General features: G+C 41.5%; 1 protein-coding gene across 4 annotated transcripts in view; it reads right to left on the reverse strand.

Annotated features, from left to right (window-relative positions):
- nrxn2b (neurexin 2b) overlaps positions 1 to 20,960 on the reverse strand; it is a 658,484-nt gene that overhangs the window by 87,004 nt on the left and 550,520 nt on the right. For all 4 annotated transcript variants that reach the window (XM_069159139.1, XM_069159138.1, XM_069159137.1 and 1 more), the window contains one exon: positions 19,977 to 20,158. In XM_069159139.1, the coding sequence (XP_069015240.1) occupies positions 19,977 to 20,158 (182 nt within the window). The remainder of the gene's footprint in view (positions 1 to 19,976; positions 20,159 to 20,960) is intronic.

The raw sequence follows: 20,960 nt of genomic DNA on the forward strand, positions 1-20,960 counted from the left end.
CTTTATTCAAATGAAATCAGATGTATCCAAAGCATGATCAGGTAGACCAAAAGGTACCAGACTTTGTTACGGAGAGATAGAACAGCAACTTCATCATAAATCCAGAATTTGCTAAATAAAGAAAGCACGACTCCAATCAGTAAATGTCAAGTCAAAAGAAGGCTGCGTAATAGTAGACTAAGAGGATGAGTAGCATTTCTAAACCACTTTCTCAGGAGGGAAAACACGGACAAACAGTTGGAGTGGGCTCACGCATACCAGCATTTCACAGTAGATGATGGAAAAAAAAAAATTATATTTAGTGATGAATTAAAGAGATTTGTGGTAGTAACGGGAGGGGGGGATGTAAGGAGATGAACATGACAGAGAAAGACACCACAGATTATTAAACCCACAGTTAAACATGGGGATGGAAATAATCAAGTCTGAGGGTGTTTTGCTGACTCTGGAGTCGGACACCTGCACCAAATCGACTCCACCCTGACCAAGGAGAAGTAGCAGTCTGTTCTTCGCACACACGCTCCATCCTCTGGTTTGCATCTTTGTGAAGAAGCATTCATACTACAGCCAGATGATGTCCCCTAACACACCTCAAAGCTTTGCAAGCGTCACTACTTGAAGACCAAGCCAGTCATGGATTTTTACTCCCCAGTCACCTGATATCAGCCCCATTCAACATTTATGAGGGCTGAGAAAGCCAAGCCAAGGAAGCTCTTTAGAACATTATCAAATCATGCTGGATTCAACTTCTCACTCTCATTATAAGATACCACCATTTGATTTTTGGACCCCCACTGTAAATATATTCTAATCTAAAAGGGGACTGATGGAACAGGGAATGATAAACTGCAGACAGGTGTTTTCCCTGAGTGTGAGAAAGAATGAGCTGCCTCAGCAAGGTGTCAGTGTGTGAGGGACCACACCCTCCCCTCTGGGCCTGTCATGATGTTTCTCCCCGGCTAACTGGCAGATTAGGGCGCCCTTACCTCTCTTTATCTGTCCAGACAGGCATTAGACTTTCTAATATCGCTCCCAACCAAGCGGGGGGGGGAGAGATTTCATTTTATAAATGCTCAGCTAAATGACCCACCAGCCGTCACGGCTATGGCTCCATCTTTACTATTTCTTTTTCATTTTCATCATTCCAGGGGATAATTACAGATCTGGGACGCAGCGATGCCGGTAGTGGAAGGGTGAGTGGGTGTCAGGGTGTTCCCCTTCTCTCAGCTTCACAAGCAGCCCCTTAAATAGCCATTCAGGGTGAGTTAGTTTGTCGCTGTACTTTCATTTGCCAGAGCTGTGGGGACTCAGGGGGAGATTTGCCCTTTCTTTTCTTACATGTCATATCTTCTAGATGCAGTATAGATCTAATATACTCCCCTCCTTTCAGCTAGAGCCTTCTGAGAGATGTGAGATATGCAACACTGTAAGTTAGACATCATTCCAATATACAGATTTTGCCTGGAGGGGAAATTCAAATCTTTGAAAGCCAATGATGAGCTGCCTGAATAGCCCAGAGGTATTGCTTAATTTTGCTTCACTGTTGGTATAGGTCAGTTTGTTTGTCCACCACTGGCTGATTGTCCCACTCAGTAGTTGCCGCTCAAGTCAGCAAAAGCTTTTTAGATTTTTTTTAAAACATCCGTTTGAAACTATATGTGTAACATTTATTTATAAATACAGATCAGACATTTAATGTATTTGTGTCCCTTTGATTCAAATTGTTAATCATTCCTATTTCGCTGATATTTTTAAAAGCTTCACTGATTTAATACAAACATTTAAAATAGGATCACAAAACATTTTAAGCTTTAACAAAGCCTGAACTAGTTTGTTACCATTTAAGTGATTTTTCAGTGAGATCTTCAATATCAGTGAGCTACAGGACATTAGGTAAAATATAGGTAGGTTCATCTTGAATGTGCTGTTGTGTATTTAATATCATTTTGACCTGTATTTGTCGCATTTTATATCAGTGAACACCCTAAATGTTACTATGTTGTCTTACCAGGGATTCAAAGACTGATGTGTCTGTTCTGGTGATGTCTTAAATCACTACTTAAAGTTATTTAGCCTTCTGGCTAAGTTTTTCTGTGATCTGATGCTTCCAAAGTCACACAATATTAACTTGAGGTTCTGTAAATCAAATTCACCAGTAGGAAAAGACAGAGAAAGTTACAAACTTTCACTGAATGTATTAATCTGTGCATTTCTCTCTAAATTAGCACCCTCAATTACTCGCTCAACAGCTGAGCCTCTCATGCTGTGTGGAAAAGAAGCAGCGGTATTTTCTATCAGGCCTTACAGAATGCATACAAACTACCTGTCACACTTTTCATTCAACATCAGGATCATTGGCTAACCTGCAGCTCCCTCTGCAAACCCCCCTCTCAGACTGCATCTGCTCTCCATCGTTCCAGGACCCTCCAGATTTACACATTAAACACTGGTAGTGCTGTACCAGCTGTTTGGTCGACTCTCGCCATCATCAGGCCAGATGTGCAACTAATTGTCATGGCAAGCATGGCATCTCAACACCCTGCCGTGACAGCCCCCAGCATGGCTGGATTTATGAAGCATGTATCTGAATGCATCTTTGTGTGCGTACGTGATGTTCAGAGTGTGAAAACTGTCCTTGCTGCTGCTTCTCTAAACCTTCCAGCCCCTGGGATGTCTCTGTCAACACTGATGCATGTCTGGAGGGTTGTGATGTCAGCACTGAGCTGTTTCCATTTTAGATAGGCATGACGGAGGCCTTATATAATTGAGCTTTTAGCCTCTCCATGCAAGCAAGACTGCAGCGGGATACCTCACGCACAGCTGCAAAGCTGGCAGGGGGGCACCAGAGCTAGGAAGCACCACCCCCGGCCATCTGACCCAGAGAAGGCTCACTGATCTGGGCCTTGTTAAAACAGCAGGTGGGGGGCCCTCAGAATAGCTCTTGGCTATTCTTCTCTTCTCTGTGTAACTGGCATCACAATCAGTGCTCTGACCATCCCTCCCAGGTGGGTTGCAATGTATGTGTCTGCATGTGTGCATGTGAAGTAGAGAGACAAAGTCTGGACCGCCAGGAAGTGAGTGCCTGTTGTTTATACAGCTCATTTTCTGTCTGATGATAATACATCTGCTGCTTTTGGAAACAGACCACTATACTCTATTACATCTGTTGATTAGTTAGCCAATTGCGTTTGATCTAGTAGATCCAGAGAAAGGCATTGCTGATGCTCAATACATCTGCCTTATGACTGCCATTGTAAACAGCTCTGGGACTCTGCTGTAAGCGATTGCTGTTAATCCATCAGGGAAATGGTCTCCTCGGCCTTGACTATTGGTTTTTCCTAATTATTGAGACTGCCAGCTTTGATAACTCTGCCCTATTTGTCACGTTTGTATGGATTGCACCCCGGTTGACTGAGCCGAGATTGCGTGGCGATGTAAAACGGTGAGCTGGTGGAATAAGCAAGATGGGGGGGAAAAGCTTCATTTGTCAACACAGATGACTGTGGTCTGCCACCGCGTCCATTCATCATGCTACAGTGGCGGTGACGCGGATCATACAAATCAATGTCCTTTTTTTTTTCTTTAATGTTAAACCTTATATATGGCCGGTAGCTGAGTCAACAGTCGCAAAGCATAGAGGTTGACACCGAAACCTGGTCACCATGGATGGGGATTAGGCTCAGCAGAGTGGCTGGCAGAAGCTAATTTTCATCTGTGTATTAATCAAACAGGCATGTGGGTTCAGCTAATTGCTCTGGGAAGATGTCCAACTACCAAGCCTTTTTTTTCCCTGGAGTTGGCGCAGAGATGAACAGCTTGACGGTTACTGCCTTAGTTGAGAGGGAAGGATCAATGTGTCCAAAGTGCACCGGATAATAGTTGGTGAACACTTTGTCATGTAAGTGACTTCATGCACAACCCCAATGAGCCACTGCTAAATATCCTTTCTAACTTTATAGATCTGATGGGAAATGTCAGATTGACGTGGAAACATTTGCAAAATCTGTCCCTAAACGTCTCACATCACAGCCCATGCCGAACTACTGTCCGTACATTTTCAGTTTTTGGGTGCCATAAAAACTTTGCCACCGTCATTATAGTAAAACTGAGGACTTTTCCTTCCCTTACTTGCATCGACTCTACCTCAGCCTTTTGCTATATCAGCTATGAATATAAGTGTACTTATTCAGCACATCACTCTGAAGCCTGGCTCGATGTAAGTACAAGCACTGACTCAGCAAAGGGGGAGTGGAAGAAAAAACCCTGCGATATAATAAAATAATCAGAGTGACAGGAATAACCACAACCTACCGGCTGCAGCTATCAATTGTGTTTGCCAAAATAAAGTTTTAGAAATATGATGCAACCAAATTGAACAATGTCTATTTGGTGACTTCTGGTTTTCTAATAAGATAAAGAGTTTATTGATCCTATAGCAGGGAAATGAAGAGTTTGATTGTTCAGGCGCTGCTGGGATTTGAACTCAGGCACTCTGACCAACTAAGCCACAGTGCCTCCTTCAAGCTAGTATAAGCTCATGCTTTACTTGCACAAGCCTACTTTTGCTTTTCTGAATGTATCTGTCAACAAACTCACACAATAAGGCTTGCATGTGTTGTAGTACTTGAGATTGGTCTTGGTCAACATATTTTGAAGGTGTTGTCTTGGAATTCACTGCAATTTTACTTTGACATGTCTTAGTTGAACCTTTTAAGCCCTAGAGGCCTCCAATTGGGGGCCAGGGAGAAGACTTAGCAAAATTATTATTAAAATATGCACATATATACTGATATTTACACATCTGAACAAATCTCACAAGTGTTCCCTTTATTATTACAAATAATTAATTTTTATAATTTTGTATTGTGGTTGCAGAGATATACTCTTTTTATTATGGGGATGCAATTTTTGAGCAGAGGCCTAACAAATAGGTGTGTTTTTAAAAGGTTAAGACCGGTCAAGACCACAGCTGTGGAAATATCACTACATTGCCTGAGCATCATATTTATTTGTGGACATCACTGTTATTGGACGGAAACCTTCGTGGTTCAAAATGCAACCATTTCCTATTGAATTTGTTTTCCACTGCTGAAAGCTGTCACTGCTTTCCTTCACACACATTCCAAGAAAGAGAATACAGAAGACAGATGGCAAAACTGTGGTTGTATAAATCTTCTGCAATGAGATTTGGCAACCTAAGCCACAAAGAGTTAATCTGCATAACAGCACCCAAAAGAAAACACACATCAGTATGTAAATTCTGCAATGCAACGCTTAATGAGATGGCTGAGGTCATGTTAAAACTTTTATAGGCACTTAGAAAGGAAGCACGATTACTAATTTAGTTGCTTGCCTGCTATTTGCCACATAGCGAGATATGCCTGCCATACGCACACATATTTGTGTAAACAAAATGAAGGGGAATCCTCATTTCTTTCCTTTTGGTGTTTTTAGGTAGGTGGATCTTTCAGATCAATTTGAGGAGTGCCTATGGTTTGCATGTCCAACATTTTATCATAAGTGTGTCCTGATGTGTAGGACTCGCACCGGTCTGGTTCTGGTCTCGACTCTGTCTCACCCTGCCTTCGTCTTGGTCTTGACTTGGTGTCAACACCTGAAAGTCTTTGGATCGTGGTCATGACTTGGTGTCGGTTGACGTGGTCTTGATGACAACACTAGCAGTTGCTACTAAATGACTGATTTTGACATCTGATTGTCTCAAACCCGATCAGATAAACCTAAGAAACAGTGGTACACCTAAGTCCCAACGGCAAGAGCTAATAAATGAATGATGAACTTCCTTCTCCTCCTAAATTGTGCAGAAGCAATATGATGGCACCAATCCTTCAATCACTTATTAAAGATTTCTCCCCTGCGGCTTTACTTCCTCTAAATATAAGAAAGGGAACATGTGACACAGTGCTGCTCAGTGAGCATAAACAAGCCTGAGAATTGTCTTGATTTCTGACTTCTCTGAATTTTCTCAGTCTGACACAGTTTTTTGTTTTGTTTTTTGGGGGGATTTTTTCCTTCACATCTGCTAAATGTATCACAAAAGAAATGATCTCTTTCCTCTTCAGGTTTCAATTCGCAGGTCTTGTGAATGTGAGCTTAAGGAAACAAAAGCCTTTTTCTGGTTTGCTTATTAAAGCCATTTGCAGTTTTAGCTCCTTGCGTGTTTCCCTCCAACTGACCCCCCCTCCTAGGAAAAAGAGTGAGACAAAGAAGGTAGCCGAATGAATCAAAGTGAATGACAGCTACAGTATATTGTTTTTTCTGTTCCTTCTGTATCATCTCTGATCAAATTCACAAGCAATTTTCACAAAACAGACAGAAAATATACCAAAGAAGATATGGTCAATGAATACATACTATCTTGCTAACTGACAGGTGGACAAAGTGAAAATACGATCTTATATGTGAAAATCCAAACAGAAGAGATTTTGGTATAGAAATCATTATGCACCAGCAACATAACTACACACATCTGTTTGTACATACTGTATTTGCTGCTCAACATAATACACCGTGCTCTTTATATCCTTCCTTTTTTTAACTCTCTATTTCCCCCTGTCTCAACCCTGAATGCTGCCTTCTGTTCAAATCCAACCAAAAAAATGGTCTTTACAGCAGATTTACCAAAGCAATACAGCAGCTGCAGTGAGCGAATCCTATTTGCTCCTTATCGTCCAGGTGATAGCGCATGAAAGATTCAGCAGTGAACATCCATAGGATGGTGTCTACGACATGTTTGCACCGACCCCGGGGGCCCATCGTGCTTCAGTTATCGGCAGTCTGACAACGGGATTTCATCTCTCGGGGAAGGAGAGAGAAAGACGGGACAGTCGACTGCTTAGTGAGCTAAGACCTCAGTCACCCGTATCAGTAAGGATGGATTACTGGTGAATTACTCCTCGACCCATAAAGACGAGGAAATTGAAAAGAGGGAAGAGGGTGATTGGGCTAAATGTGAAGGATAGGAGGACATCTTCACTTTTGCCCTTTCAGGGAAATTCCATTATGATGACTATTTTCTTTCTTTGGCAAATATTTGTACGAGTAAAAGTGTTTCTGGAATCACCAGGTAAATTGTTGAGATTTGGGAAAACAATGAAATCACCACAAACTTATCCACTGAGGGAAGTGTGATGAGTAATCAGACAGACTAAACAAACACAGTCAAACGTATTTGGAAGAAAAAACCCAAAATAAAACAAAATGGTACCATTATGACCCAAACTGTCCATTTAATCCTTCATAACAGTTAATAGATTAAATTACTGAATCGGTTTAGACCTACTATTATCAATGTGGTTGTGCACAGTTTTTCTGTTCATGGAATGGCTGGTATAAATCCGTCCAATGTTTATGACTTGGAAGCTTTCAGAAAAGGTTGGCAGGTTGAGGATTAAAAAAGTGCTGTGGAGTGACACAATAGACCTCTACAAGGTGTGATTAAAAAAACTGAGATTGTTGCTGTTGTGCATGAATGGAATGCAGCACACTAATGTGCATGGAGCAGGGGGAGGCAATAACTTTCATGAGTAAGTAGTCCAAATTACGTCACTTGATCAACATCAGCGTCTGCATTGCACATGTTTTGTTTTTTTTACCAATGCTGCTTTCACCACCGACTTGAGCCCAGCCAAATTTGCCATTTGTGGGAGTTGGGTTTAAAGAGAGGCAGATTATAACTGTCTAATACGGAGGAAGGTGCGTCAGATCAGGAGTGAAAGGAGGTTTTCTTTGACATTCATTGGTCTCCTCACCATGAATTGATCCCCGAGATCAGACTATCAGCAACAGTGACTTTCGCCTAAAAAGATCTGAACTTTGGTGTAATGGTGTTTGAGTTGTCCAACCACAGTGGGTTGGAAAAGTGCAAATTTACCCGCAACAACACAATCGCAGCTCCCCACCACCCCTACTCACCGGATTTGTCTCCCTGCGACTTCTTTGTGTTCCCCAAAATCACAAACGCGCACATGCCAGTGCTCACGAAAACATGTGGAACACAGGTGCTGATGAAGATTGGAGTAACTACTCGAGACAGTTATTGCTTTCCTCTGCTTTGTGCACGACTGGGCTGCTCTGTTCACAAGAAAGTCACTGAACTTTTTTTTTTTTTTATCAACCCTTGTACCATGTTACACAGTTATAGTAATGTCAGCATCCTCCCAGATCACAGCAACTATGTTTATCAGAATAGTGTCATCTTAACACAGAAATGATGGCAAAAATGATCAAAAATATGATCTCAATTGCATAAAACAGAGTGTTAAATTTGCACTGTTCTTTTCCAGCTCCCTCTCTCTCTTTGTCCACATTTTAATCACCCCTCTTCAGGCAAGCAAAATCAATTGCCAACTGCTGAAGTTACAGTGAGTGAACTCAATATGCTCGGCCTGTTAACTGTGCACATCAACTACCAACACGCCCGCAAAAAGCATGAAACAGCAGTCGTTGCATATACACTGACAGTGACCTAAAGCTGCGACACACTCAGTAAACTGTAGACGCATCATGGCAGGCACTGCCGTGTTCCTGGCCCCACCAGCTGGCTCTTTTTCATCCTCGGGAGGGGGACGTTGTGTGGAATGTAACACTGCAGAACACTGGCATTTATTAAAAGCTTTTTTACTCCTCAAAAGCAGTTACAGTTTTAAAAAGTGTTCTTCTTATCTTTGCTCTACACTGGTTGCTTTTTAAGAGCCTCCCTCTCAATTCGGAACAAATTTATGCAGAAGGCTCCTCACATTCATTCTTAATGGCGTTCATTTTCAAAACAACAAGAGCACTGAATAATGAAGAGTTTTTTTTTCCTGGTCCGTCAACAGCAGAATGGTCGATGGGTTTGCGAAGTTGAGAGTGGCAAGAGAGAAAAGATGCATTCATCATTTCTGCCTTGAGTACATCACCGAGGGGCTTGGAAACATAGACATGTGCGCTCTGCATGGATGAGCAGATGTAAACATCTTTTTTTGCCTCTCGCAGCCTCAGATACGTTCTCAGTCCATCTTTCTCTCTCTACCCCTGGAGCTTCTGCTTTTTTCTCCCCTCAGTCTTATAAGTCCATTTCTCGTTCTACCAAAGAAACAGCCTACCAAAGATAGTCAACAAGTACACTGAGATAAATGTGAGAGATGGTTCGGTAACAGTGTTTGGGCCTTAAGCTGACCAACATTGTAAGATAGGAGTGGAAAAAGTTCAAAGCAGGTTTTTGGACTCTACAGAAAAGTCGGGCTTGGCTGATTCTCCTCACAACAACACAACAAACCCTGTTTAGGCAATAAGCTATAGATTATTTTTTCTCTCGGAAAGTGGGCCAAATGTGATGTAGGATGCTCATTTGCTGGTCGATTGAGATATTAAGAGGGGGCATTGACTCAGTGATTTTACAATCAGTAGAAGACATACGATTTATTCCAACAGTACAGAAAGTCAATCGTCAAACTTTCATGGAAAGGGCAAGGATGTAATAAGGACGTGGCGATGAATCAAAGAGGAAAGAAGACATGAGGGTCAGCCAAAGTCCACAAAGTGTTGGATAAAACGCTAACAGCTTTCAATGATTATAAGTACAAAATTATAAGACAAATGCAGAAGCTGAGGGAAGGTGTTAATTATGAAAATTGGGAGTCTGCATACAATGTAGGAAAGTGTTGTTGGTTTCAGGTTGTCGCACCCACTCTAAAAATTCATGCATGTGTCAGCATTATGAGTTAATCATGAAAGAGAAAAGTTTTAATGAGACCATTCAGAATAGTAAAGACACCTGAGCATTCCAACAGAAAATGAGTGTATTAGTCACAGAGAATATTTAATTGCTGCGGAAGGAGCAGCAGCAGTAGGTGTAGATGAATCAGAATGCAAATAAAGGCATCATTTGTAATGAGGAACGTCAGGATGTGTTGTGTTGAATAAATGGGTCGTCCTGTCTGACCTGCTGCTTATTGCAGAGAGTGTGGGGAGGCCTGGCTAAAGTGCATCCTGAGGGATGTCTAAAACACAAAGTAGACTTAAACAATTGACTTTTCTCCCTTTTATTTCTCTTTATCTTCTTACATCTTCTTAACTTTCTCTCTGCCCTCCCCTTTTCTTTCCATCTTCCTCCTCATCCCATGCACAATAGTTTACCTTTGGCCAAATCTGCTCTCCATCATTGACAATATGATGTAATTGTATTACAGCGCTGTACATTTTTATATTATATATTTTACTACGTCTATTTGTATTCTGTAAATTTGATTGCTTTTAGTCTGTATGTTTGTAACCTGTGCTGCTGTAGCGAAACAATTTCCCCTTGCGGGATCAATAAAATCTATCTATCTATCTATCTATCTATCTATCTATCTATCTATCTATCTGTCTGTCTGTCTGTCTGTGTATCTATCTACCTGCCTGTCTGTCTGTCCGTCTTACAACTCTTTCATAGAGCAGTGGGACAATGGGGCCCAGCTGCACATTTTCTTTAGGTTTCATTTGATTCATACAGTTGTATTTTGACCCCTTCCACGTCTGACTTAATGAGTTATATTCTACCCTTCAAGATTAAACACACGCACAACAAACGTGAAATGCTTCCCTCTTAAATAATACGACATGAGCAATAAAGACGAAAGTGTCAGTGCAATGTATCACACTGCTGATGACATAATTTGTGTGGGAAACTGATCAAAATAAAACACATGCATCATCTTAGATCGCACCGATGCCGAGCAGTCATACTTACTGCGTGTACACTTGAAGTATGCAGACAGAAGACAAAGGGTAGACAAGAGGAAGAATGGAAGTTGGCAGACGGACAATATAGAATGGAAACAGGGTAGTTTTGCCTTCCCAGGTAATCATTAAAGGCAGGACTGGAACCATACAGACAGGCCTACTCCTGGACCGTAATAGCTTATTGATCGGGAAAACACATCTTCTACTTTGCTCTCACAGGATACATAGCCAGCGTGAGCTACAAGTACAGTGACCTATTGGCAGTGAAGATAATTGAGGGCACCTTGTTAGCAAAACTGTTATGTTTTTATGGACTTATCATTAGTTGGTTCCAATAATACAGGTGTGTTTTAATTGTTAAAGACAAAGTAAAAAAAAACAGTAATTGACAAAGGGCTACTGCTAACCTGTTTTTACCAACTACTTTGTCAGAGTAAAGTTATATGAGAATTATTAAAGTGATCTACCAAAATGCTCTGGGTTGAAATTTTCCGATAATGTTCGTTGGATTTGAGCCCAAGTTCCTGTTCACATGTCAAGTGTCCTTTAACAAGGCACTAAACCCCAAATTGCCTACAATTTGTAAGTCACTTTGGAGGGAAGCATCTGCCAATTTACTCCACTGTAATGTATTGCTTTCTTTTTGTGGACTCACTTAGGCTAAAGTGTAGTAAACCATATCGATGTCCTCTTAGCTTGCAGCATGGTTGCAGATCAGCTGGTGAGATCTACTTTTAAGATCGATGTAATTTCATCCGTGTTTCCTGAGTACATCTTTTTCAAGAGTAAATCAACACTATTACAGCAGCTGCTCCTCTCCGCGTAGTTTTCTAATCACATCACGCCTCTAACCACATATCATTCAGTGATGTCAGCACCAGTGCTTTTTCATCAGTTGTCAAAGGCAAAACAGCTCTGTGTGTTCTCATATTACCGTTTGGGGTGTGGCCAAACTGGAGATGTTTCAGTCCAGTAGAGTCACCCAGGACTTTACAACAGTATCTGATTCAGAGTAGATGTCCACTTTAATTTGTGTTGTGCATTTAAGAAAATAAAAGATCAGGTAATTTACATTTAGATCTGACAAATTAAAAAAGCCACATAGCACTGTTCACTTCAGCAGTATTGAGTTACTGCTGGGATCTGCAGAGCGTCATTTAAAGACATTTAACATTTTAGACAGACTGATCTGAATCAGAACTCTCAAGCAGCATTTAAAGCCATGCTGCCCATTACCAGCATCACCAGTCAAATGTATAGATAAATGTTGGACTTGAAATGTTCCAATCTTCTTTATAGGAAGATCATAATCCCCTTCCCAATCCAAAATTGGCCACCCATTATGAGATTTCTAAGGTAGAATCTGGCCCTACCTCCCTTCAACTCATGCCATGCCTCACCTCCGCTCACGGGGACAATTAATTAGTGATGCAGAAGGGAAGGATTAATCGATATGCTGTCAGGCTACCACCGGTTGAGGAAGGAGACCCTGCCAAACTCACCAGGACCCAATCTCATTACTGACGGCGGCCCACGCTCCCCTTTGCGAGGCAGTTGCATTCATCAAAAGCAATGCCTCCCTTTCTTCCTCAATCGCTCTCCACGGTTCATCCCTCCACCCCTGCCCACATGTTTGGCTTTTTTACCCCCTTGACAAGATGGAGAGAAAGTTACGGATCTGACACCTGTTTAAAAGGAGGAATTATGGGGGATGGGAGGGGAGGGAGTTATAAATAAGAAAATTACAATGTGCGGGGGAGAGTGTGTAGGGCTAGCCAAGAACATTGGAATAATGCGTGTATTAACGTGTGTACGAGGTCTAATCATACTTGTCAAGGTGTCCTTGCAAATGTACCTGTGTGTAACTCTAGCTGGAACCTGAGAGCAGGTAGTGACTCTGTGTGCGACCGACAGCTAGTTAGGAGTAAAGGCATTCTGTGTGTGGCTATAAGTGTGTGTGTGTGTGTGTGTGTGTGTGTGTGTTACTGGGGGTGGGGAGTGGAGGATAAAAGCTTCTGCCTCTCCCTGACAGTTTTATCCGCATCACCATCTGCCTTCATCTGACGCCAGCATCTCTTAGCTCCCCACTGCACTCCGAAAGCTCTCCATCCACCCTGTTCTCCTCGCCACTCATCTTATCCCCGGCTGCTGTCGCCTGTCAGATCATATTTTTCAACCCATAATTAAACAGTTGCTGGTTTAAAACCCTTGACAGATAACCTGTGGTCTTCAGAAAGTAAAAGCGAAAAACAAAAAGCCAATGTGGCGGTAAAAGACTGTTCCTCTCATTAGCCAGCAGTGAGAGGAATAACAGATCACGGTGAAGCTAATGAAGTCAGATCCACACGTGTATTGGCCACAAATGCCTGTGTACAGAAACCCAAAGGCCCGGTTGTGCTGTTCTGCTTTATTCCTTTCTCAGTCAGCATTTGTCACATGCTGGGAGAGGGGTAAGGGTGGGGTCAAGAGGAGGAAATATTGCCATGTCTCTGGTGCTATCCCACCCGCAACTTCCTCCCTCTCTGCCTTAGCTCAAAGTAGACAGTTGTGGTGAACGATGGCTCCCTAACGGGTAATCAGAGGCAGCCCTTATTTAATGCTACGAGCCCGGCCCCGGACAGCCAGTGATGAAGGTACTTGGGGAGGCACGCTGTGCACTGTGCACCGGCCCATAACTGCAGATGAGACACTTCCCACAGAGCAGTTAGCGCAACAACTTGCCAGCTGTAAATGTAATGACAGCGACACGAGAGCGGCAATAAACACAAACAGACATCTCTAAAAAAAAAATATAAAAAAAAAATGCGTAAGTAAGTTTGAAAGGTGCATCTAAACTGCTACAACTTTATTCAGCCATCTGTCTGGCCATTTAGAAAGTTTATGAGTAGCTCATGAAGAGAATGGCTCTAATATTTGCTCCTTTCTTCATTAAGGACTCATCTCTCTGTGCATAACAAATAACCCTAATTTGCCACTGCATTTATTGCCTTAAGTGGAAACAGCTACAAAAAAAGGACTCCAAATTTTAACAGTCTTAAGCAAGGAATATTACCTCTCAACCTGCATGGTCATTTCTATTAATTTCTGGTGAGTCAGAATGTTAAAGCTCAGTGCAGCCCCTCTAGACAAGCCATATCCTCTGTTATATTCAGCAAGCACTTTCTGACAGCCTCTTAAATTTGTTTTTCCTCAGTTGTTTAACACACTGGTTGGGTGGGCTGCCTGCAGTGCAGTCACCTGAGCCAGATAGCATGGATGGCGTAGCACCGAGCTGGACAAGCAGACGGTTTTCTAGCCAAGCTGGAATGAAAGGCAACACTTCTCAAATGCCCAGTTTTCAAATTGCCAATGTTTTTGTGCAGGAAAAAAAAAATAGACAAACTCAGACTGTCAAGTCAGCACAAAACAATAGAATCGAGTACTTTGTTTGCACTGATAAATGACTGTGGGGAATCACAGATGACTGCCAACAGAAGCTTTCACTCTCAGTCTGGTAAAACTAAGACAGGAGGAGTGTGAATCCATACAACCCTCAAACTGACTGATGGACCGACTGAAAAACTGAATCACCTGCTTAAAAATCTGTTCTGCAAGTATGTCAATTTGATTACAACTGCTGAAGTGTAACTATAAACCACAGGCAGATATAATTAGATGTACTGAACAAGCTACACAAGACTATATAGTTTAAATTCTAACACATTGGCCAGGGTTTTGGTGTAGCAAGTGAATTCCATTCTCCTAACCTAAAAACAGTTATGAACTGGCATAACTGTATGTTGTGCCATAAAGTAAAGGCACGAGACTATTTGCAAATTTAAAGTGATGTTGATGACATATTGTTTTAAAGTGGTGATTGGCAGAAACAAAAAAGTAATACCAATCTCTTTAAAAAAAAAAAAAAAAATCTAAACTCTAACCTGTTTATTTCTCTGACTGGCTTCCAAGGTCTTGCAAGGACATCTACCTTTTCCAGCAGCCACAGATGGGAGATTTAGCTATCAGCCCGCTTCCATATCTGTCAGTAGCCTTCATTCCCTGAATCTAACACCCCCGGCCCTGATGGTGGAAATGTCATGAAGATTGGCAAAAATGATGTCCTGTACTCCCAAATGACCCGTTTTTATTTAAAAAAAAAAATTAAACCTCTGTAGAAGTAACATCCTGTGAAAGACATCATAACTACTGGGGGACATCCTGTCTACTAAGTCAAAGGAAATGGAATTGTCATTTAAGAAGTAAAAGTTGTCTGTTTTCCAATTTAGTCCATGTTTTGGGAAGTGAAACCACAGGCTATTTCATTGAAAGTGAAATATCCAAATAATGAATCAATGTAATTTTTGTCGTACATTTTACTTACACTGCTGATTCCACTTGTACTAAACTCATAAAAACTTTATATCCACTTGAATGTGGAGATTTATTCTTCCCCTCAGAGACACACATCTGTGGTGAATACTCTACATTCAAGGCCCACCAACTGACAGCTGGTGGAATTTGCTCCGCTGTCGTTGCTTTACCAAAGAGCCTTGGACCGTCATTTTAGTGTTCACAGAACTCCGGAATAAAACTGTAACAGCAAACAACTGGTAAACAGGCAAATGAAGAAAATATCTCGTCAAGTGTGTGTATATAACTGGAAGTTATGTCTTAACTGAGTTCCTTTACTCGGGTTATGTGATGACACCTGACTAAGGTCCATGAACAAGGTCTTGAGGTCTACACAACACATTAATATGGGCTCTATCATTTTATACTGTACATCTGTGAACTAATCACATCGAACATGGCGCTTTCCTTTTTTTTTTTTTCCCTCTTTCTTTTTTGATTGTTATGCACCACTATAACAATACAAATTTCCACTGTGTGAAAACTCATTTGGCAATAAATTAAATTCTGACTGATGGTGAAAAAAAATCTGGGAATAGCACCAAATACCAAAATCACTACATGAATTTATCGGTCTGGCTACTCGCCATAAAGAATCCTTTCCAGTTTTTGCATCCAAATGGGCGTAGATCTCGGGTTCATTTTAAAACTACTGGAGAAGTTGTTAACGTTTTGTGATTGAATCATCATATGTGCTCTACCACAGATACAGCTACATTTGGAAAGAAAAACACTTGACTTCATCATCATAACACTTAGACACCTCAACTGGTGGCTCATTGGTCCACCCAAGGTTAATGTGAACAGGGTTTCCACACTATAATCCCAGCAAAGAAAACTGAAGCTGTGAGGTCTTGCTTGTCATTTCAGCACAACAGCAATGTCTATTGAATGAAAATATGATGAACTAGACAGGATAGACATTAATATCTCACAGCGGCTAGACCAATGTGACATATAATACCAACAACCTATCACAAAAACAGTTGCTAGTACAAACGATGCAACCTTTGGGAGCTTCCAAATTTAGCAACGACATACTGACATTCTGAGCGCAGTGAGTGAAAGGTGACTGGAATTACTGAGAATTCTTGAAATTCTTTTGCCATTCATAAGGGGCTTAATTAGTTTCACTGACTCTTGGGGAGTTATATGGTATTTAACTTCCCTGGGTGATTAAATACAGAGGAACTCCACACCAGTCAGTAGAACTGATGAAGTCTGAGGACTCGAAAACTAATCCAGATGTTTTCTGTTTACCACTACTTCTCTGACCCAGATGACAGAGAATCTTTATAGACATATGCAATACTGCACTGCAACAGCAATATGCACAGTCATGCTTGGTCTGCTCAGCAATGACTCATTCCTATGGCATTTTCCAGATAATGTATTTCAGAGCCTACTCGCCAACTTTGCCGCACTTTCAGACACACCCTCAGTAAATAATTAGGGAGATGCAAGAAACAAGGTCTTATGAGGACATGTTATGTCCTTTTTTTAAAGCAGTCGCAGTCAGCCGATTTAGTTTAAGCACATTATCCCACAGCCCTGACTTTACATCTCCTACCCCAGGACCTGATGAAAGAATGTCAGGAAGATGTAGTGAGTGATGTCAGGCCCTCTGTCAGGTAAATGGACACAAATGGAAAGGAGGGGAGTGGCATGAAAGAGAAGAAGACCTGGTAGAGGAAGAAGGGTATAAAAAGAGACGGGTGGTTTGTGTGAGATAAGGAATAATGTTCTATCACATCCTGGTGGCATGCTATTATCAGCTGTGCCCACCAGTGCCAGTATTTCTACTAAGGCAGAGACTACATCCATCAGTGTTGTGTCATTTCTTGTAGTAACAAGAAATGGTTGCGATCTAAGTCTCTGGACCGCTGATTTAATGATACAGATTTGGAAAAGCCATTATCTTAACATTACCATGAATTAATTGCTTCATGAGTAATTGATGATCTCAAACCTCAGAAATCCAACAACAACAAAACAATGCATATTTGTAGGACTGTGCATATCAATGCTCAGATATGTCATTTGGGATTAGGATTTGTATAATCCCATTAGAGTTAATGGAACAAGTCAACCTGAAATGAAAAGTGAAATGCTATTTTTTAACCACTAGTCAAAGCCAACGAATAAGGGCCCAGGTATTGCACCTGGAGGCCACCATCACCGTTTGAAGCTATTTTCCAGAGCTATTTTGTACTTTGATTGGGTCCGTGAGGCCCCCATCAGGTGGGATGATATGGGGCAACGGCTCGTAGGTTCTCTGGTTTAATTTGCCTGTACCTCTCCCCTCAAAGAGAGACAGGCATAATTAACAGGACCAAAACACCCACCACGGGCTGAACAGAGTCATTTAGGGGAGCGACTCGGGAGGAACGGCAGCAAATGAAATGTAATTGCAATGGGAGCAGAGGCGCCGGGCTGGTGTGTCGGAGCCACTGATGTGTGTGTGTGAGGGAGAGAAAGTGAGAATGAATGGGCCAGACATGAGGGAATGAGGGAGTAAATGAAAGACACAGAAGTTAGATAGAGAATATGCACTTGAGAGAAGAGCAAGCAAAAGAATGACTGATGAGGGATCATGAGCGGGCTGAGATAAACAGTGAGGAGTCATTCCTTCAGGTTAGAATAAAAAACAAATGCACCATGGTTCACTTAAAACTCTGCACAAAGTTGAATCCAAGTTAAAGGATCAGTTCAACGAAATTGCAAAAAGAAAAAAAAAGACTTTACCTCACCGACCTCTAGCTGCGTGTGACTATAAGGATACATTTGTATTCCCCAAAGTGTTCAGATATGTGCATCCGAGATGTATTGCCACACCCAAATATAAAGGAGGCAAATCGAATTTTGTTGCTGGGCTTATAGCTTAAAAGATTATATTCAAAAATTCAACAGCAGCCTGTCATTACAGGAACAGTGTTGTGTTAGCCTAAATAATCCTCAGAACATACAGTCAAAAGCTTCAACAAAAAACACCTCTTTCAGGTTAGAAGAGTTCCAGTGTTTACAGTGAGGCCTGATGGTTATGATGAGAACTTAGTAATTAATTGTAATTTGTCAAATACATTTTCAATGCTGCACACACCACAAGTAAATTCTATTTATTTCCAGTTTTTGAGTGAATGCAGAAAACCTGGGCAAAAAAACTAAAGACTTCTGTATGGTAAGATACATAGGTGTTGATCTATGGTTTTCTATTGATATTTCTATGGCACACTGTTTAATTAGTTTGTAACTCTCTCCTAACAACCTTTTGAATATTAAAAAGCTGCAGAAATATTACTACAAGTTACAGAAAATGACCCTTTAGAGTTCAAAGTTGCCGCAGATGAACTTTGCTGCATCCCCACTCCAACCCCATCATCATTTGTTGTGTCTGTTGCATTTACAATTGTAATCTTTCATAATTACAGTCATTATCATTATTTACCGCTGATGTTTCGAGCATTCAAATTGGCCTTGACCCACTTGGTGTGTTCACCATCTCTGCTCCCTCTATACTCTTTCACCTACCCCTCTCTCTTTCCCATCATCCCTCCCTCTGTCACTCAGTTTACGGAGCACTGGATGAGAAGTGACCCGGGGTCAACCATGTTCCTGTCGCTCGCAGGCACGGGCGGCCCCAACAAATTGGGGTCACGGGGATGTTGGAGTGGTGTGATCTCACACACATACACCCACTTGCGCAGATGGCAGAGTGTAGATAAGTGTAGATAACAATGATGGTGTCTTATCACTGAGTACTTTAAGTGAGTGTAAAGGAAGTGCAGGGCATTGCGATATTAGACTGGACACTGTGTTTTGTTGTGCGACTCCAGCAACATGTTGTGTGGATCAGAGTTACAGGTGTGGTCCCTGTGGGCAATTAACAGAAACCACTCCATCAACATGACTATGAGCCTTGAATGTAATATTGGCTAGAGGAAGCACAGGGGTCAACGAGACGATTAGCGCCTGTGCAAATGCATTTTTAAATGCCTGCTGTCCCTTAATTGCTATTTAAAGTTATCATTAGAGGTGGGTTTAAATGACCTTTAAGCCTAACATATGAAAGCGATAAAAGCAGAAATGAGGGTAATAACTAGTTTGACGGGACAAAAAGAAATGCTGCAGCATGATTAGTCATTTTCTGGACACTGCACACACTGATTCCTCTCAGTGACCCTGGCAAGTGCTACACACCAAAAATCTAAATTCCTCGACATTTAGACCAGTCGGCTGTCCAGGTTTAAATATGCAAAACAGCAGAGCAATGCCTTCGTATTCCTCAGCACTTTTAAAACCTCAAAAGTCCAACCTTAAAGGATTATTCCCACTCATTACAACCACATTTTTTTTTTAGTTTTGGATATCATTCAGATCACAATATATTTGCTGACTTAATTCCTGAGATTTAGAAGCGCATTGCAACAGGTGTAAACAACAGAAATTATAACCAACACAACAACAACAAAAATCCAAGTAACAACATAAATCTAAATGATCCTTTAAACCCTGCAATGCACCTGGAATCCTACATACATATTATATTGTATTTTTACCAGCCTACAATATGCCATTCCATGCCAACATAGATGTACAGTGTCATCTTGTGTAGAGTTTCATTCTTTAAACTGCAGTACTGCACAAAAACAAAGTGCCTCTGTCCTTTCATTGTACTTATTTTGCATCAATGACCTCCGGTTCATCTCCCATTTCTCGTTCTACTCCCTGCACCCCACTTTTTTGTCGCTCCACGTTCCCTGGCCAGGAAATTCAATGATTCATCTCACTGAATGTACCCAGTGGTATTCTACCATCCCTGTATAATTTCATCCCCCATCACGATCCCCAAGGCAGTATCTTACTATGTGCAGCTCCAGGTAGTCTCCCAGTCCCTTGGCACTCTCCACCCTGACCAGAATAGCCTCCTTCAGCTGCGTGCTGAAGCCCACTGCCAGCCGGTCTGCCCGTGTGCTCGGCCGGTCATTGGGTGGCCAGGTATATGTGATGAGGGCTCCGCCTCGCCCGAAGATGTAAGTTGTCCCAGCTGCAAAACACAGGAAGAAAAGGGGCGTTATGACATGACAATAACACTTTAATAGCTGGAAAAAAGATGGGAGGTGGAAACACAAACTGCAGAATATCCCCAAAAAGCAAATAAAAGAAATTTCACCCCAAAGAAAAATAAATCAGACTTTATGCATCACAGATTTTACATTTTTCTCCTTATGAGTCGTTATACAATCTTAAGCATTTGTGTATTCTCCTCTGCTACATACTTGCTTGAAAATCTGCAGGTTGTAATTTAATGTCAAATGAAGCTGAGTGCATGATAAATATGATGTTCTGTGTTAAAAATGAGAATGACTCAAAGCAGCATCTAAGGGAAAAGTCTTGGACTCTAGGATTTCAGCAGGAAGTCTGACAATCAGGGATTTGATAATCCAAATTTTATTTATGTATGTGAAAGAAAGCCCTCATTCTGGTTACTAAACATGTGTTGTTAGCAGAGTATATCTCGGTCATGAAGTCATGTTTAGCAGGAGCACTACTACTACTACTACACTGGCGGTGCCTGTCACTCCCCTTTGAAATGGTAATTTGCCGAGCCACCACAGTTTCAGTTGCCCCTCAGTTGCCTGCGGTTGCGTCGCATTCAAACTACGGTGAACTGACAAACTTTGTGTTGGCTATGCTGTCAGTATAACCACCACCTCTCAACATTAACAAAGGAAATTCCTCAGATCTCCCTGTCAGAGGAACTTTGCCTCAACAGTATTTTGAGTTCTAGCCTAAAAAAAAAAAAAAAAAAAAAAAAACGCCCCATACACTGAGCGATTTCACGTTTG

The sequence above is a fragment of the Embiotoca jacksoni genome, unplaced genomic scaffold (genome assembly GCF_022577435.1).
Source record: "Embiotoca jacksoni isolate LCO1_2020_lvr unplaced genomic scaffold, fEmbJac1.0.p SCAF_24, whole genome shotgun sequence".
Taxonomy (NCBI): domain Eukaryota; kingdom Metazoa; phylum Chordata; class Actinopteri; family Embiotocidae; genus Embiotoca; species Embiotoca jacksoni.